This window comes from Panthera pardus, unplaced genomic scaffold (assembly GCF_024362965.1).
Source record: "Panthera pardus isolate Hobbes unplaced genomic scaffold, ASM2436296v1 HiC_scaffold_3, whole genome shotgun sequence".
NCBI classification, from domain to species: domain Eukaryota; kingdom Metazoa; phylum Chordata; class Mammalia; order Carnivora; family Felidae; genus Panthera; species Panthera pardus.
The window spans coordinates 5,947,743-5,966,837 of record NW_026526876.1 but is presented as its reverse complement, the minus strand read 5'-3'; the positions used below and the strand labels follow the sequence as shown (position 1 = coordinate 5,966,837).

Below are 19,095 nucleotides of genomic sequence, written 5' to 3'. Positions count from 1 at the left end.
GGCTCAACGTTCAGCCCAATGCAGGGCTCTAACTCACAACCATGACGTGACATGAGCCGAAATCAAGACTTGGATGACTAACCTACTGAGCCACCCAGGCGCCCCTATCTCATTGTATTTTAAAATGCAGTCTGGGGGCGTCTGGGTGGCTCAGTCGGCTAAGCGTCCGACTTCAGCTCAGGTCACGATCACTTAGTCCGTGAGTTTGAGCCCCGCGTCGGGCTCTGTGCTGACAGCTCAGAGCCTGGAGCCTGTTTCGGATTCTGTGTCTCCCTCTTTCTCTGACCCTCCCCCGTTCATGCTCTGTCTCTCTCTGTCTCAAAAATAAATAAACGTTAAAAAAAAATTTTTTTTTAAATAAAAATAAAAAATAAAATGCAGTCTGTAAACTGTAGGCTTATTTTCCAAATTGGCACATTTTTTTTTAAATCTCTTAAAAAAAAATTTTTTTTAATGCTTATTCATTTTTGAGAGAGAGAGAGAGAAAGAGAGAGACAGATCATGAGCAGGGGAGGGTCAGAGAGAGAGGGAAACACAGAATCCAAAGCAGGCTCCAGGCTCTGAGCCGTCAGCACAGAGCCCGACGCGGGGCTTGAACTCACAAACTATGAGATCATGACCTGAGCCAGAGTCAGACGCTCAACCGACCGAGCTATCCAGGCGCCCCCTAAATTGGCACCTTTATTTCAGTTTTGATTTTCTGAGTTTTGACCTGTCTGCGTCTAATCCGTCCTTGTATGCTATGAGTGTTTAGGTTTTAAACTTTTAAGGTCGGTTTGTATCTTAACTAACACAGTATTGAGGCAGGAATTTGACTTTCTGCTGTTTTAGAGTAGGCAGGTGACTGTTGGAGTGGTTTTCATTACAACGTCGTCGTCGTCGTTGTTGTTGTTCTCCTTTTCAGAAAAAGTTGCCTTTGACAACACTGGCTCAGTGTTTGATGGAGGGGTCAGCTATCCTGGGAGATGACACGCTTCTCGGGTAAGTGACACCATGTGTGGGTTTGTACCAAATCTGCGTAAGTCCCCATCCCTGAAAAGGGCACCAGAACTTCTCAGGGATGCACTGAGGACACCTGAAAGTCTGGCTGGGGCTTGGGTGCCAAGAAGAAAGGGTTTGCCAGTGAGAAAAATGCAAAAAGCCCAGGGATCGAAGTCATCTTTTCTGTGCAGTGAGGCAACTTCCCTGGGGGAGAAAATTAGCATACTAAACACACTACACTGTGGAAGGACAGTTGAAACCCCCAGGGCTCCAGCAGAAGCAAATGGGAAAGCTCTCCATGTCAGATGTCAAAAATTACAGAATTCCGAGAACCGCCCTGGCTGATTTGGAGCTCACAATGAAAACAAACTAAAAATAGAATCGTCGTGAGGGAGAAGCAGCAGGCACCGTCAGCAGGAGAATCGGGTCCCTACGAACTAAAAAATGGTAGGATAATAGGAGGGAAAATAGGAAATCATAATGTCGCTATGAAGCAACTGTTCTTAACATGAAGCTGAAAAATTACGGACAGTGCAGGCTTTAGCAGCACGTACCCCCAAATCAGAACAGTAGATGTTAGCACGGCCCCCAGAAATGGGTAACACACAGGTGGGTGAAACATTCCATATTTTTAAGGAAAAGTGTTTTTGGAACTATGTACGGTGACAAATGTTAACTAGACTTCTCATGCTCTTTTCACGATATATACAAATATGGAATCATTGTGTCGTGCACCTAGAGCTAATATACCGTTATACGTCGATTATATTATGTATGTCAATTAACATGTAAAGACAAAATAGTCCTTAACAAAAGAATCAAGTGATATGGAAAAAAAAAAAAAAAAAAAGAGGGAGAGAGAGAATAGAATCAAAGAAAAAGCAAATAGGACTTTGAAAAATTCAAATCGTACTTAATATGATTTAAAAACATGAGGCAAGCTATTGGCGAGGATGCTGGGGGAGGGGGGTTGTGGGGAAAGAAGCCTCGTGCGCTGTGGGTGGAAATGCAAACAGGTGGAAGCCACTTTGGAAAACAGGATGGAGGTTCCTCCAAAAATTAGAAATAGAGCTACTCTACGGCCCAGTAGTCGTGCTATTGGGTATTTACCCAGAGAAAACAAAAACCCGAATTCACAAGCGTATATGCACTCCTGTGTTTGTTGCAGCATTATGTACTATAGCAAGGATTCGGAAGCAGCCCAAGTGGTGTGTGTGTGTGTGTGTGTGTGTGTGTGTATTTATATATGATGGAATATTACTAAGCCGTAAAAAAGAGTAAGATGTTGCCGCTTGTGATCATGGATGGACCTAGAGGGTTTTATGCTAAGTGAAATAAATCAGACAGACCGAGAAAGACAAATACTATATGATTTCATTTACATGTGGACTCAAAAACAAACAAACAAAGCAGAAACAGACCTATAAATATAGAGAACACACTCATGGTTGCCCAGAGGGGAGGGGTGCGAGGGCCAGGCTTCCAGTTATGAAACCAGTCACAAAGATGAAAGGTATACAACATAGGGAATTTTAAAAAGCAGGGGGAGGAGGGCCTGGGGGGCTCAGTCGATTAGGCATCCAGCTTCGGCTCCGGTCATGATCTCACAGCTCGTGAGTTTGAGCCCGTCATCGGGCTCTGTGCTGACATCTCGGAGCCTGGAGCCTGCTTCGGATTCTGTGCCTCCCTCTCTCTCTGCCCCTTCCCTGCTTGCGCTCTGCTCTCTCTCAAAAATAAACGTTAAGAAGTGTTTTCTTAAAAGGTATCACATTTCCATGTATAGTGTGCATGTTGGAAAAATGAGCCACCACACAGGGAATAGAATGGAAAACCTGTAAACTAGTGAAAGGATGTAAAGGGAAACCGATAAAAATAGAAAACACCCCCTGGGAGGGGCTACACGAGCAGCACGGGCCAAGAGAAAAGCGTAATAAAGGGCAAACAGCAGGTGAAATTGAGAGCACTTACTGGGTCTGTATCTCTAGTTGTAGAGGACGAAATAACCTCGACTGCTCATAATCTAGAGAGTCGCAGGTGGATAAGACACCCGCGCCGTTTCAGAGACTTGCCCAAAACATAGTGACGCAGGTAGATTGAAGGTCAGGTGATGAGGACACCCAGGTAAACATGACAGACTGAGCACAACCATCTAATAAACCTGGAAAGGCCTGAAAGCCAGGAAAGAAAACAAGAGTTGGCGAAAGCTGTAAAGGTTCTGGATGGTACCAGTAACTGACCCGGTATTAGCGGGTCTCAGAAAGGGGACTCCGGAGCCAGAAGTAGGCTCTGCAGAGAGCCACATCCCTTACGTCCCAAAATGCTCACTGGTTCAGGGCTGCTGGCCCTCGGGATCTCTAGAATGGCGAGGGATTGCAGTTAGGCATGCGCATCAAAAGCTAGTCGGGTACCACTTGGACGGTTCACACGCAGCCCTTATCCACAGCCCTGGGAGACTCTCATCCCCTTGTGCCCAACCCCAGCAGAAGAGTCTGCAGCTTTGTTCTCTGGAGGGGGTAAAGCAGAGTGTCCCCAGACCGCGGGCACCGTGTAAGGGTCTCAGGCGTTAAAGTGACTGACGCATACTGGATGCTGAGACTCTTCATGTCTCTTCCCCCTGACCTCTGCAAGCCTCCCCAGGCCCGTGCTCTCTAGGCAGGAAAGAAACAAGAGCCTGGCAAATGTGACCGGCCCAACAGGAATGGACTAAAGATCAAAGATATTGGAGGGGACACTGCTCCAATTAACATGACCCATCTTGACCATCCTACAGACGATCTCGAAGCCTTTCTTCACGTACTCCCAGCTTTGAGTCTCCACTCTTTTTTTTTTTTTCATGTTTATTTTTGAGAGAGAGAGACAGAGCGTGAGCAGTGGAGGGGCAGAGAGCAAGGGAGACAAAGAATCTGAAGCAGGCTCCAAGCTGTCAGCACAGAGCCCGATGTGGGGCTTGAACTCACAAACCACGAGATCATGACCTGAGCTGAAGTTGGACGCTTAAACAACTGAGCCACCCAGGCGCCCCCGAGTCTCCACTCTTAAATATAGACAGGCGTCCCAGATCTCCACACATTGGAGGGAAGTCTGACCTGAAACCTATATACCAAAACAATTGGAGGTGGGGGCAGAGAATGTAACTGGGGAGAGATAGATACCACGTCAGGAGGAGATACTTTCAGGAAAATGCTTCACGTAACATTGTCATGTGATCAGAGAAAATAATGCGTCCGTGAAATAAAAGGATGTTTGTCAGTTATATCTCAATGAAAAAAAAAAGTATTTAAAAAAAAACACACAACAGCCCAGGGTGTCAATTTAAAAAAAAAAGGGGGGGGGGGGGGCGGGGCACCTGGGTGGCTTAGTCGGTTGAGCGTCCGACTTCGACTCAGGTCATGATCTCACGGTTCATGGGTTCGAGCCCTGCGTTGGGCTCTGTGCTGACAGCTCAGAGCCTGGAGCCTGCTTTGGATTCTGTGTCTCCCCCTCTCTGTGCCCCTCCCCCGCTCATGCTCTGTCTTTCTCAAAAATAAACAAACATTCAAAAAAATTAAAAAAATGCTTATGGGGGTGCCATAAGCTTGGTTTTGGCTCAGGTCATGATCTTGCAGGTTCAAGAGTTCCAGCCTTGCATTGGGCTCTGAGCTGGCAGCGTAGAACCTGCTTGGGATTCCTTCTCTCTTCCTCTTTCTCCGCTCCTTCCCTGCTCGTGCTCGCTCTCTGTCTCATAAATAAACTTAAAAAAAAAAAAACTTATGGAAAAATACTCTGAGATCAAAAGCAAGCTCATGGAAACAAAACGTACAACTTTTTTTCAGTGGTAGGTTTAGAAGATAAAGTGGAAGAAATTCAGAGGCTAGAAAAACATGACCATGATGTGGAAAATAGAAAAGTTGGAAGATTGGAAGGCGAATCCAGGAGGTTTTAGGCCTGAATAGCAGGACTTCAGAGAAAAGGAGAGGAAGAAATAATCCTAGCAGTAACAGTAGTTAAGGAATAACTTAAATAATAAAGGAATCCGAAAGAGTTTTCCAGAACCGAAGGGCATGAGCTGTTCTATTGAAAGGGCCCACGGAGCTCCTGGTACAATAGAAAAAGTTGGACCAGTGCCAGGCTCACCACTAGTGAGGACCGAGTGACAAGTGAAAAGATTCTACAACCTTCTGGAGCAAAAAAAAAAAAAAAAAAAAAAAAAAAAATTGTCATAGACAAAGTCTCAGAAATCTGAATGCTTCCAGACTTGCCAAGATCAACAGTAGAAACAGAAGATTAATTACTGTGGAATGCCTTCAAATTTCTGAAGGCGTCTGATGATCAGTGTAGAATTCAGTATCCTGCCTCACTGTCAGTCAACACTCAGGGTAATAGAGGAGAATGTTGTGGCACACAGGGTCTCAACAATTGGCTTCCCAAGGGGCGCCTGGGTGGTTCAGTCGGTTAAGCATCCGACTTTGGCTCAGGTCGTGAGCTCACAGTTCAGGGTTCGGGCCCCACATCAGGCTCTGTGCTGACAGCTCAGAGCCTGGATCCCACTTCAGATTCTGTGTCTCCCTCTCTCTCTGCTCCTCCCCTGCTCATGCACTGTCTCTGTCTCTCTCTCTCTCTTAAAAATGAATAAACATTAAAAATTTTTTTTAAAAATTGACTTCCCACACACTCTCTCAAGCTGCTTCAGCAAGACGTGCTCGACAGTGAGGGAGTGACCAAGAAAGAGGTATAGACAGAGGACATGGGAAATAAGGTCTGTCCAGCACAGGACAGAGGAAAATCCCAGGAAATGGGGAAGAAAGTATGCGGGAAGATGGCCATGCCAAACGATTGAAGGAAAACTCAATCCAGGTTGACGCGGGTCCGGGAGAGAAGAATTGGAGAAGTTGAAATTCATTCACATCCAGCGTGATTCAGTTTCTTAAGAGAGAAAGTAGTTCGTGGTGGAGGGTTTGGGGTTCGATCAGGTCTATAGAGAAATAAACACGCAAACCAAAACAAGGCGATTATTAACTCCACAGAGAGGACACATACACAGCAAAGACCAGCGATTGCAATATACGACTCTGAATCAAACACATGGGGTCAAAAATATAGTGCAAATACTAAGGGTCTCTAAATACATGCAGGGAGGTCAGGTGTAAAGGTAGCTAAATCTTCACTTTCCACAGTTGGCCGTCAATAGCCAGTGGTTACAATTCAACAACAACAACAAAGTAGCATCAGGAGCATGGAGGTAAGTAACAGACAAATTAGGTCAAAGACACCATTAGAAGAAGAAAACAATGATCCTAAGCCCACGACCTGGAAGTTTGACATCTGCAGCAGATATGAAATAGAATGTGAATCCACTCTGCCTCCATACACGTATTTTTAAGTATATAAAAGGAACTCCTGCAAATAAAATGAAATAAATAGATCCGGGTACACAAATAACATGAACAAGCACATCGTGGAACAGGAATCGTGAATGGCCCCAAACACGGAAAGATCTTCAGTCTCTCCAGGAGCCAAGGAATGCGAATTAAAGTCAGGATGGGGTAATGTTTTGCACCCACCAGTTTGGCAGAAATTAAATGCCTTACTGGTACCGAGGGTTGGAGAGAGTGTGGAGCATTGGGAACTCCTATTTGCACTGGTGAGAGAGAAGTTAGCATTCTCACTTAAAGAGCAAGTATCTAGTAAGGTTAAGGGGATGTGTGTCTCCTCTCCTTTGCACAGAAAAATTCTCACATGCAAACAGAGACCGTGCACATATGTCCTGCAGCTCTGGACGGAATGGCAGTGTTGATTATGGGAAGGGTTAATAAATGGTGGAGTGAAAATGCATACACCAGAATGACTTAATTCTGTGGATATCGAGACACATAAGCCCCAAAGATGATGATGCATGAAAAAAGCAAGCAGCAGATAGGTCCAGCCTAAAACCATTGCTGTGAACTTGTTTCTTTTTTTAATGTTTATTTTTGAGAGAGACACAGAGAGACAGAGACAGTGTGAGTGGGGGAGGGGCAGAGAGAGAAAGGGAGACAGAATCCGAAGCAGGCTCCAGACTCTGAGCCATCAGGACAGAGCCCCACATGGGGCTCAAACCCATGAACCTTGAGATCATGACCTGAGCCTAAGTCAGATGCTTAATCAATTGAGCCACCCAGGCGCCCCCTGATGTGAACTTGTCGTTCAGGTGGGGCATTGGTATCATGTATTGTATGTGACTGCTTATGTGTCATCAAAGTGTAAACATAACAGGAAACAACAAATACATACTAACTGAAAAGTAACAGTGGTCTCTTCTTATACTTTTATTGATTTGTAAAAACTTTTTGCGTGAGTTTCAGTCAGCATGGTACCACGCAAAAGGAGGACTGTCTGTATACCCATTCAGGGGGCATTAACATCCTTGAAATAACGTATCATCTCATCTAGGAATATGGTATATAGCTTTCTACTCATTCAGGTCTTCTGTTATTTGCTTATTACGAACACACTTTTGTAACGGTTTTTCCATTCCAACTTTCCACTGGATAATTGTTCATTCTCTACAAAGGTAAGTTGTCACGGCTTAAGAGAAGGGGTTTTCTGTCTCTAAGAGCCTCTTGCAATTGAAGATTTTGGAATGTGTTTAAAGATGTTGGTTTGTTCGTGTATCAGTTATAGCTAGTTTTCCAGTGCTCCGGGCAGATAGAAGCATCTGGGTCTTAGAGGAGTGTGCATTCAGCATGCATGAGTCTGTGCTCCCCACACCTCTCTTATATTTCCCTACATGTTCCCTTTACTCCAGGCACATGGTAGGTACTTAGCATCATTTAAAAAAACTGAAAATTTCAGGGGCGCCTAGGTGGCTCAGTCGGTTGAGCGTCCGACTTCGGCTCAGGTCATGATTTCATGAGCTCATGATTTGTGAGTTCAAGCCTCATATCGGGCTCACTGCTGTCAGCCCGTCAGCGCAGACCCCTCTTTGGATCCCCTGTCCCCCTCTCTCTGCCCCTCTCCCGCTTGCCTCTTCCCAAAAAATAAATGTTAAAAAAAAAAAAAAAAACCTGAAAATTTCAGAAATGCAAATGAATGGAGCACGTTGGTCAGTGTTGCAGCAGGGGAACCAGCCAGTGTAGGAACACCATCCCCTGAAAGCTTACCCAGCCTTGAGCCGATGATGGTGGTTGCAGGTGACCTCTTGCCTTCTGGGGTTTTCAGCCTGGCTTCCCCCTCCTGTTGCAGGAAGATGCTGAAACTCTGTGGAGAGACCGAGGACAAGCTGGCTCAGGAGCTGATCCACTTTGAGTTGCAGGTGGAGAGAGACGTGATTGAGCCCCTGTTTTTGCTGGCCGAGGTAAGCAGCGGGGATGAGGCCACCCGCGCTGTGAGACTGTTTTTCACCACGGATGGTTACTGCCTGTCCGCGTGGTCAGGATTCCCTGGTATGACAGCCCCGTGCACTGTTTGTCAGCTCTGTCTCCCACCCGTACTGGTCTCTGTTGGCGTTCCGCTGGGGAAGGGAATAAAGCTGGCACTGTACCTCCTTCCCCACCAGGGTCTACACTGCTATACTGTCCCTGCCCTCCACCCGTCTCTAGTCTTCACTGAAATGAAGGCAGCCCTTCCTCAGAAGGAGACTCTGTAGGGGCTCACAGGTTATGTGTACATGGATTGATTTGATTTGATTTGATTATTTTTATTGTACTTTATTCATTTTATTCATTTATTTTATTTTATTGTACTTATTCATTTTATTTTTTCTTTTATTAGTTTACCTTATTTTTATTTTATTTTATTTTATTATTTTATTCATCTATTTTAATTTATTTTTATTTTATTTTATTCATTTTATTTTATTATTTTTTATTCTATTTTTTATTTTGTTTTATTCATTTACTTTTATTTATTTTTTTTAATTTTTTTTTTTTAACATTTATTCATTTTTGAGACAGAGAGAGACAGAGCACGAACAGGGGAGGGTCAGAGAGAGAGAGGGAGACACAGAATCTGAAACAGGCTCCAGGCTCTGAGCAGTCAGCACAGAGCCCGATGCGGGGCTCGAACTCACATACCGCGAGATCGTGACCTGAGCCGAAGTCGGACGCTTAACCGACTGAGCCACCCAGGCGCCCCATTTACTTTTATTTTTATTTTATTTTATTCATTTTATTTTATTCATTTATTTTATTTTATTTTTATTTCACTCATTTTATTTTTTATTTTATTTTATATTATTAGTTTATTATATCTTATTTTATTTTTTATTTTACTTTTATTTATTTTGTTCTTTTGTTATTTTAATTTATTTTTATTTTATTTTACTCATTTTATTTATTTCGTTTTATTATTTTATTTTTTATTTTGTTTTATTCATTTACTTTTTATTTTATTTTATTCATTTTATTTTACTTTATTCATTTTATTTTATTCATTTATTTTATTTTATTATTTTTATTTTATTCATTTTATTTTTTCTTTTATATTATTAGTTTATTTTTTATTTTATTTTATTTTTTATTTATTTTATTAATTTATTTTATTTTAATTTATTTATTTTTATTTTTATTTTATTTTATTTTTATTTTATTTTATTTATTTATTTTATTAATTTATTTTATTTTAATTTATTTATTTTTATTTTTATTTATTTACTTATTTTATTTTACTCATTTTAGTTTAGTTTATTTGCATGAATTCCAGTGCGGTTAACACACAGTGTTATATTAGCCTCAGCTGCACAAACATACTGATTCAACAATTCTGTACGTTACTCAGTGCTCCTCGCAGTACGTGTGCTCTTGGGATGCCTGGGTGGCTCAGTCGGTTGAGCGTCCGACTTTGGCTCAGGTCATGATCTCGCGGTTCGTGGGTTCGAACCCCGTGTCGGGCTCTGTGCTGACAGCTCAGAGCCTGGATCCCACTTCGGATTCTGTGTCTCCCCCTCTCTCTCGGCCCCTCCTCCATTCACACTTTGTCTCTCTCAAAAATAAACAAACATTAATAAGTGTGCTCTTAATCTCCTTCATCCCTGGATTTTAAAGGGTACTAAATAAAAACCGTTTTATTACAAAGACACCTTGAGGTCTCTGTGACGACTTTGCTGGCTTCCACCAAGTAAAATTGTGTGTCAAGTAAGAAAGGAAATGATTGGGGTTTTTTTTGCCTTGAACCCCGGACCTCCCCCCGATTGCCTCTAGTTGGTCCTATAAAACCTCCCTGGGTACCATCCCATATGGCTGCCTGCAGTGATGTAAATGCTTTACATCTGCACAGTTTGTTCTCCAGTAGCCACCCATGGCCATCGAGCTCTTGAAATGTGGTTGGTGTGACTGAGGAATTCAATTTTTAATTTTGTTTAATTTTTGCTCCTGAGAATTTTTTTAATTTTTTTTTAAATATGGAATTTATTGTCACATTGGTTTCCTTACAACACCCAGTGCTCATCCCAACAGATGCCCTCCTCAATGCCCATCACCCACCCTCACCTCCCACCCCACCCCCCATCAACCCTCAGTTTGTTCTCAGTTTCTAAGAGTCTCTTATGTTTTGGCTCCCTCCCTCTCTAACCTTTTTTTTTTTTTCCTTCCCCTCCCCCATGGTCTTCTGTTAAGTTTTTCAGGATCCACATAAGAGTGAAAACATATGGTATCTGTCTTTCTCTGTGTGACTTATTTCACTTAGCATCACACTCTCCAGTTCCATCCACATTGCTACAAAAGGCCAGATTTCATTTTTTCTCATTGCCACGTAGTATTCCATTGTATATATAAACCACAATTTCTTTATCCATTCATCAGTTGATGGACATTTAGGCTCTTTCCAGAGTTTGGCTATTGTGTTCCTGAGAATTTAAAATGATGTAGCCACCAGGAGCTAGAGGCTACCATATTGGATTAGCATTGCTCCAGACCACGTCTGGTTTCCTTCCCAGACTGCCCCCAGCACCTCCACATCTCCCGATGCAATTTCTGTGACAGAATGTATGGGCAAATAAATACTTGGGTGCCTAAAAGTATTCAAGGAGAAAATCCTGCATATGGTGGTTTGACAGAGATCAGCTCTAGACTTCTCAGATACCATCCGGTTAGAGGCCATTGCTCAACCAACAGCGTGCATGAGAGGCCCTTCTCTCTTCATAAAGGTGGTTTGGGGTCCCTGGCAAAGCCTGACTGAAACCCAAGGGATGTGTTTGACCTGGATGCTGAGGCTCACTTAACACCACCCAGATGTCCCTGTGACCCTCCAACTTTGCTTCTGGGGGCAGTGATGACTCTGGGAGCCCAGGGCCACATCTTCTCTTACCTGCCAGAAGTTATTACCCCCATACGTCAGTCATCCCTGCTCAGAAGATCTTCTTCCCATTTCTTCCTTCTCTATAAAAACCATAGCCTGAGATGATGCTGGTTTCAATGCACAGCCAATTTTCCCTTCGAAATTCTCACTTCCTGCCCCACTTTGGCTAAGCCTGGACCCCAAATCCCACACCCCGGGATGTTGAGAGAAGTCATTTTTTTAGAAATAAAAATAGAGAAAGAGCATCCACATACACCCACTATGGAAGAACTTGCTGTAGCCGAGCAAAGCCATGGCTGTGTTTATTTGGTTTTTATTTTGGAAAAACTTCTTACTGAATTTCTATAAAAATATGTCCTAATTGCATTCCTCATCGGATCTCAGGTCTCCTGAGACTCGTCTCCGTCATCCGCCTGCTGTCTGTTTTGAATTAGGTCCGTGTGTCCACTCTTTCTGCTTTGCTCTCCACTTGTGACCCTGGTGTGGAGGACAGAGCTGGGATTGAGCCTTTTTTTTTTTTTTTTGCTGGCTGAGGTAGGAACAAGAATGAGGCCAGGCATCAGTGAGCAGAGCAGAGCAGAACCCCTACAGGGTCTGGGTGATGGGGGGCCTGGCAGGTGTCCGGCGAAAAAAAGAGCAGAGGTCAGCTCAGGATCAAGAATCAAAGGTTTCATCCGGAAATAAGGCTTGGGAGCCCTCCACCACACTTGTTGAATGGCTGGCTGTCCGTAGTTCTTTAAGAATTTATCTGGAACTTGGGGTGCCCGGGTGGCTCAGTCGGTTAAGCATCCAACTCCAGCTCAGGTCATGATCTTGCAGTCCGTGAGTTCGAGCCCCGTGTCGGGCTCTGTGCTGACAGCTCGGAGCCTGAAGCACCTGCTTCGGATTCTGTGTCTCCCTCTCTCTCTGCCCCACACCTCCTGGTTCGTTCTCTCTCTCTCTGTCTCTCTCTGTCTCTCTCTCAAAATAACATTAAAAAATTTTAAAAATATATATACATTTTAAAAACGAAAAGAATTTGTCTGGAACTTCAGTTTGACTATGTCTCTTACCTTCTGTAACCACAGGTGGAAATCCCAAATATTCAGAAGCAGAGGAAACATTTAGCAAAGTTGGTGTTGGATATGGATTCATCACGAACAAGGTAGAGTTTCTCCGCTTTCATTTTTGCTTCTTGCAAGGAATAGTGATCATATTTGGGGGGGGGGGGGGTGGCGTGTAGGGCTTTGCGTGTAGGGGTTTGCATGTTGAGTATGTTTTCATTGACTAAGTTTTTCCGAACACTCACAACGTGCCAGGCACTGGCGGTAAGAGTCATGAGTCAGAGACATGGGGTCCCTGCTCTCTTGGGGGCTGTAGTCTAGTGTGAGAGACAGAAACCCTAGATGAGGAGTGAACATGTGGTGATTTCGGGCAGCCGTGAGTCATATAAAGAAGACGGCACTTGGGATGCCTGAGGGGCTCAGTCGGTGAAACACCCGACTCTGGGTTTCAGCTCAGGTCATGATCTCACAGTTCGTGAGATCGAGCCCTGTTTTGGGCTCTGTGTTGACGGTGCGGAGCCTGCTTGGGATTCTCTCTCTGTCCCTCTCCCTGCTCACGCACACACTCTCTCTGTCTCAGTCTCTCAAACTAATTAATTTAAAAAAAAAAAATGAAGATAGCACGGTGCAATTTTGAGAGAGAATGATGGAGAAAGGAAGGCAACAACATTAGGTCCGTTAAAACAGAGGAGGCTTTTTTGGAGGAGGTGACACTTGATCTGGGACACAAATGACAAGGAGGTAGCCATGCAGAGATTGGGTGCAGAAGGATTCATGACAGCAGGAACAGCACATGCAGAGGTCCTGAGGTGGGGAGTCAGGCTGCCATATCCAGGGTACAGCATGAAGGCAGTGTGGCTGGGGTAGAAGGGGCCAGTGGTGCAGCTGTCCCCTCTGTAGCCGTGTTCTGAACCCCAGACTATTATGAGGGAAGCACCATTCCCACTGTGCTGTTCTCCTCCGGCACTGTCTCCCAGAAGCCCCCAGAAAGCTCCTGTTACAGCAGGGGAACCTCCAGAGGCTCCGAGACGCCACCATTGACTCTGGCCTCCTTTTGTCCCAATGGCGCGTATCCACCTTTCTAATTCTTGCCCTGGTGTGTGCGCCCAAGCTCACACCTCGAAGGAATGTAAGTTCACGAATACGAATGTGGAAGGCACATTTTGGTTTGACTCTAGGACCTTTGGGCGGTCAGTTTTAATCACCTGCACAGCTCTTTTTTGATTTTCCTGAGAAAAAGAAACAAAAACAAACCCCAAATAGACGGATCTGCTTGGGCCGAGAGATGCAATATAGAATCCTGAACCAGGAATCTCTGGTGAGGTTCCCAGATCCAGACCACCTGGTTACGTTACTCAGTCCACCTGCCCCCCGAACTCCAGTGCCCTCACCTGCCCACGGGTAATAACGCCACTTGTGGGTTGACTTGAGGATTGTTTTCAGTGTCCAGTGAGATCACGTTTATCCCTTTTTTTTTTTTTTTTAACACTTTGCAACTGCTTTACAAAAGGAAGCAGCTACGGTAACTGGTTCAGACCCTGGAATTCTGCATCTGGACCAATAGGAAATGTAGGCCAGTCCCCCAAGACCAGAAATAGAACGGGTCGTATCAACAGAGACACGAAGATTTCTTTAGTTAATTTTGTGTTTCCCAGACTCCCAGTCCACCTGAACGGTTTTGGGGGCCTCTGGAGCCACACATCTGGTAAAAAGTTGATTCACTTCTGCCCAATGAATCTGTTAGAAACATTGTGGAGCGCTCCCAGAAACCGAAACGCGGTAGCCCCTGCTGTATATGTACTGGCTACACCTGAAAGTGACCGGGACAAAAGCAAAGCCAGTGCTGTTAAATCCCGTTGCCTACGGAAGGTGGTGATGCTGACACTCTTCTTCTGTTAAGAAGGAAGAGGAACAGAAAGGTTGTCAGAGCTATTCTGACCCAGATCTGAGGCTCTCTCCTTCCCCGCCCCAAAGTTTATGTATATATTTTGAGAGAGAAAGAGAGCATGAGCAGGGGAGGGGCAGAGAGAGGGAGGGAGAGAGAGAATCCCAAGCAGGCCCCATACTGTTAGCGCAGAGCCTGACGCAGGGCTGGATCTCATGCGCCATGAGATCATGGCCTGAGCCGAAATCAAGAGTTGGACGCTTCACCAACAGAGCCACCCAGGCGCCCCCTGAGGCTCTCTCCTTAGCGTATGTGGAGGAAGACCGAGCAGGTTGTATGGGGAGTGTTCATTTGGCATCGCTCACGACTACATGCTTGGGTCACATACAGATGCTCCCATGACGTCAGCATTCAAGACCCACATGTGGGAGTCACACAGGAGGAGGAAACACATGCTGTTGGTCCCACTGGTAGATGCCTTGCTCCTGGGTTTGTAGAGTGATTTCCTTCTGTGGGGACCTGGTTCTTAGCTCAGAGGGCTTCTCTCTGCTTCTGTAAGGGAAACCTGAATTTCCAACACGGAGCTTCTGGTTGGGGGGCCAGATCCTAGTAGCATCAGGGGCTCGCAGTTGCTGTCTCTACGTTCGTATTTTTGTTCACTCTCCTTATGAGATGGGGAGTGTGTGGGCAGTTATGGTCCATCTGGTCACATGGTGTGTTTTTGATGGTGACACCAAGTGGCGTAGAGATTCTGAAACCATAGAGAAGCGTCATTAGGAACCTGCCTTCCATGATTTAATGAACTCTGCCATATAATGAACTCTTGCACATTTCCAGCCCGTCATCTCTTATATGCTGGGATTCGGGGAGGAAATCGCTACCTCCCCTATCCAAATCTTTATGCCTCTGAACTTCAGCCGAGACCCTTCACAACCCTCGTTGTTTCGGAAGCCAACCCACCCCCAACTTCTGCCTTTTCCCTGACCCCTGGCTCGTCAGCCCACATGAGGACTGCATCCCGAGAGGCAGCAGTGAGAGTAAGACCAAATGTTCAATAGCAAGATCACCAGCCGCTCTTCTGGAACAGTTGGGTTCTCCCTGCCCTGATCTCTACCCCTCCCAGCCTCCCCGTGTGGTCAGTTTGCACTTCTGTTCTTTGTGATGTCCTTCTTCTGATTATTAGACCTTTCTTTAGTCTTGTTTGTTTGGTCCTTCATGAGTTACACTCTCCACTGTGCAGCATGTCCCAGGTGGACACACGCTCTTGATCATTGTGACTAGATCTTTGAATTCTACTACAACTAGGGTGAGTAGTGTCAAATCCACCTCATTTTTCCAGTGTTTAATTCAAATTCGAGGTGTGTCTTTACCTCTATCCGAGTATATCTGGTTTATCTGTTTCAAAAGCCAATTTGATAAGCCTTCATATCCTCAGAGAAGACCAAAGCTGAGTAAAAGATTGTAGATAAGGAGGATGGAGGAAAAACTCAAGGAAGCTTTACGCTGGATTAAAGATGCGAATTGAATTGAACTGAATTGAATTGAACTGATTTGAATTGAACTGAATTGAACTGAATTGAATTGAACTGAACTGAATTGAACTGAACTGAATTGAATTGAACTGAATGGAACTGAATTGAATTGAACTGAACTGAATTGAATTGAACTGAATTGAATTAAACTGAATTGAATGTTATACAGATGTCTTTTCTGTGATAGGTTTGGTTGGACAATGGTTACAGAAGGAGCCCCATTCCTTTCCAAAGTCTGCCTCACTTTTTTTCTGGGCACGTATCTCAAGGTCAACCCTTCTGAGTCCAGAACACGTCACATTTCTGCTGAATTGATGCCTCTGGATCCCACTGTGGACTAAATTGTGTTTTCCCTCCCCAAATTCATATGTCGAAGCACTAATCCCTACAGTCTTTGGAGATAGGGCCTTTCTGAAGTAATTAAGATGAAGTCAGGTCGTAAGGGGAGGGCCTTAATCCAGTAGGGTTGGTGGCCTTATAAGAAGAGGAAGAGAGATTTCTTTCTCTCTCCATGCTCAGAGGAAGGGCCGTGTGCTGAGGAGTGAGGAGGCAGCTCTCTGCCAACCAGCAACAGAGCCCTCCCCAAACCCAAACCTTGCCAGAGCCTTGACCTAGGACTTGCAGTCTTCAGAGCTATGAGAAAACCAATTCCTGTTGTTCAAGCTCCCAGGTGTGTGGCATATTATCATGGCATCCTGAGCAGATTAAGACACCTGCCTTCTTCAGAAGCAGATAAACTAATATAAATAAAGCAGGAGAGTTTGGGGAAGGATCCTGAGTAGCTCATGGAAGTAAGGAAGTGGCTAATTAGAAGTGAATTGTGGAGCTGTGGCCGATTTAAGTACCTCTGGAAGGGAGGGCAATAGCTGTTCTTCATCTGTCACCTCTGCTTCTCTCCACATACGGGCCTCTTCCATCCATTGTCTTCATGGTCCTCTAGGCTCATGTCTCTTCAGCATGACCCTTGACCCTTTCGTTCTAGTTCTAGAAGTACAAAGGAGAGGCTCGTTTGTCCGGACTTTGCTTACATGCCACTTTCTTGGCCTGTCAGTTGGTCACAGTGATGAAGGGTGGGGGCACGGGGTCGGTTTGCATCAGGGACCCTCATCTGGACCGCTCACGGTGAGGGCCATGCCAAACTGGCTGCTCTCTGGGGCCCACACATCGGAGCAGGAGTGGGGCAGGGCCTCACAAAGCAGAGGATGACAGTGACACAGGAAAGGGGGAGACTGGCCAGAGGAAATAATAAATGTCCCATTACAGGAACATTCCCATTCTGAAAAGTCTTCCTCTTGATTTCCGGTTGCCTTGAACTTCTCTTGCATTTGCCCTCTTGACCCTCCTCCTGATCCCTAAAATCTCATACCCTTATTTCCGGCCCTTTTCTCTCCTCTCGCCTTCATGAAAGCCAGCCGGTATTCTGTCTCCACCTCCCCCAGATTGTATAGTGATGACATCTTTCCCAGCGAACGATGGTGTCACAGCAGACCTTTCTGCTCTGCAAATTTTAAAGCTCACGCTTCTTGGTCAAGAATCCCTGTTTTCTTCTCTTGACAAAGCAGGACAGTTCTTGAGTTTATTTATAGAACAGGTGCCTGGCAAGACCACCGTACCTTGAAATTCACGGTTAAGGTCTCTTTTCCTGGCAGATTACTGTCCATACACATGTTTCTGTGTTTTCCTTGTCATTTTATTCTTTATTTCCACAGTCTCATTCCACATCTTATCACTACTTTGTGATCTCAAAATAGGTGATTTATCTATTACGAATAAAATTCCCTATAAAAGGAGGGGAAAGATGTAGGATTTTAAACTACCAAGATGTGGGGGGTGCCTGGTTGGCTCAGTTGGTTGAGCATCTGATTCTTGATCTTGGGTCAGGTTATGATCTCACGGTTCGTGAGTTCGAGCCCTGCACCAGGATCTCTGCACTGAGTATGGAGCCTGCTTAAGATTCCCTCCCTCCCTTCCTCCCTCCCTCTCTCTCTCTCCCTCTCTCTCTCTCTCCCCTCCTCTTCCCTGCTCGCACATGTTCTCTCTCTAAAAAAAAATAATAATAATTAAAAAAAAAATTACACACTCAGAGGAACAAATAAATAAATTACCAAGATGTGGGCCAAGGGGGTAGAATTTACGGGGAAAATAGAAGGAAATAAGGAAGAAAAGAAAGGTAACCTAGGAAAATGTCCTCATTTTAATACACCCATTTAAGTACAATTGTTTTATTTTTTAATCTAATCCAGATCTTTGAAGCCATAAAAATCCATGTCTGTAAACTTTGTTTACTTATTTTTTTCACACCTATGTTGGTTAGTTATTTTTTCGTTAGGTAGCATGAGCCAAATGGTGGTTATAGCTATATATATATATATATATATATATATATATATATATATATATATATATATATATACATACACACACACACACACATATATTTATATATATTTATAATATATATATATATATATTTTTTTTTTTTTAAAGTAGGCTCACGCCCAGGGTGGGGCTTGAACTCACAACCCTGAGAACGAGAGCCACATGCCCCACTGACTGAGTGAGCCAGGCGCCCTAGAGCTTGATCTCATAATCCACCCTATTCATTATCAGTGATCTAAATTACATCCATGGAGTCTCCTATTTTATTTGAAAGCCCTACGACGCTTTATTTTTAAAGTTTTATTTTTTGTTAAATTTTTTAAACACTGTATTTATTTTTGAGAAAGAGAGAGTGAGATCGGGAGAGGAACAGAGAGAGAGGGAGACACAGAATCCGAAGCAGGCTCCAGGCTCTGAGCTGTCAGTACAGAGCCCGACGCGGGGCTAGAACTCACGAACCGTGAGATCCTGACCTGAGCTGAAGTCAGACGCTTAACTGAGCCACCCAAGCACCCCATCCACAACACTTTAATACTTCGTTTCAAATGCTTAAACAAACCTCCGGATGTCTATTAAATGTATCCTTTCTGTAGGGCAAACCATTTTATGAGAAAGAATTCCCCAGGAATTTGTATTAATCCTTATCTGTTAGTTTAGATTTTGAAACATCTTTGAGTAGAGTATTTCCTTTCAATTTTGCCTTGAATTCTTTCCTTGAGCGAGGAATGGTTCCCAAGACCTGTGTGTCCGTCTCTGGACCTTCAAGCCAGCTTGACGTCCCAAAGGCTTTTTAAGTAATTTTCCCGTGAATGCATTTCTCTAAGGAATACAGAATCCGTTGTTGTTGTTGTTGTTGTTGTTGTTGTTGTTGTTGTTATTTTGCTAATAGCAAAGATGACTATTATTTCCTCTTCTTGTGTCACAGCCTTGGACCCCTCTGTATGTCCTGAGGGTAAGAAGAGATTGTGACTCTCAAAGTGACGGTCACGTTATCTTTTGCCTTTATGTTGGATGGCGTAAGAGC

General features: G+C 44.3%; 1 protein-coding gene across 6 annotated transcripts in view; it reads left to right on the top strand.

The window, feature by feature from the left end:
* ARHGAP44 (Rho GTPase activating protein 44) overlaps nt 1-19,095 on the top strand; it is a 181,225-nt gene that overhangs the window by 112,284 nt on the left and 49,846 nt on the right. For 5 of the 6 annotated variants that reach the window (XR_008418830.1, XM_053893121.1, XM_053893120.1 and 2 more), the window contains exons 4-6: nt 905-981; nt 8,182-8,293; nt 12,300-12,376. Coding sequence is in view for 5 of the 6 variants with exons in the window: in XM_053893121.1 (XP_053749096.1) it covers nt 905-981; nt 8,182-8,293; nt 12,300-12,376 (266 nt within the window). In the remaining variant the exon portion in view is untranslated. The remainder of the gene's footprint in view (nt 1-904; nt 982-8,181; nt 8,294-12,299; nt 12,377-19,095) is intronic. The other variant, XM_053893124.1, reaches the window with a different exon arrangement.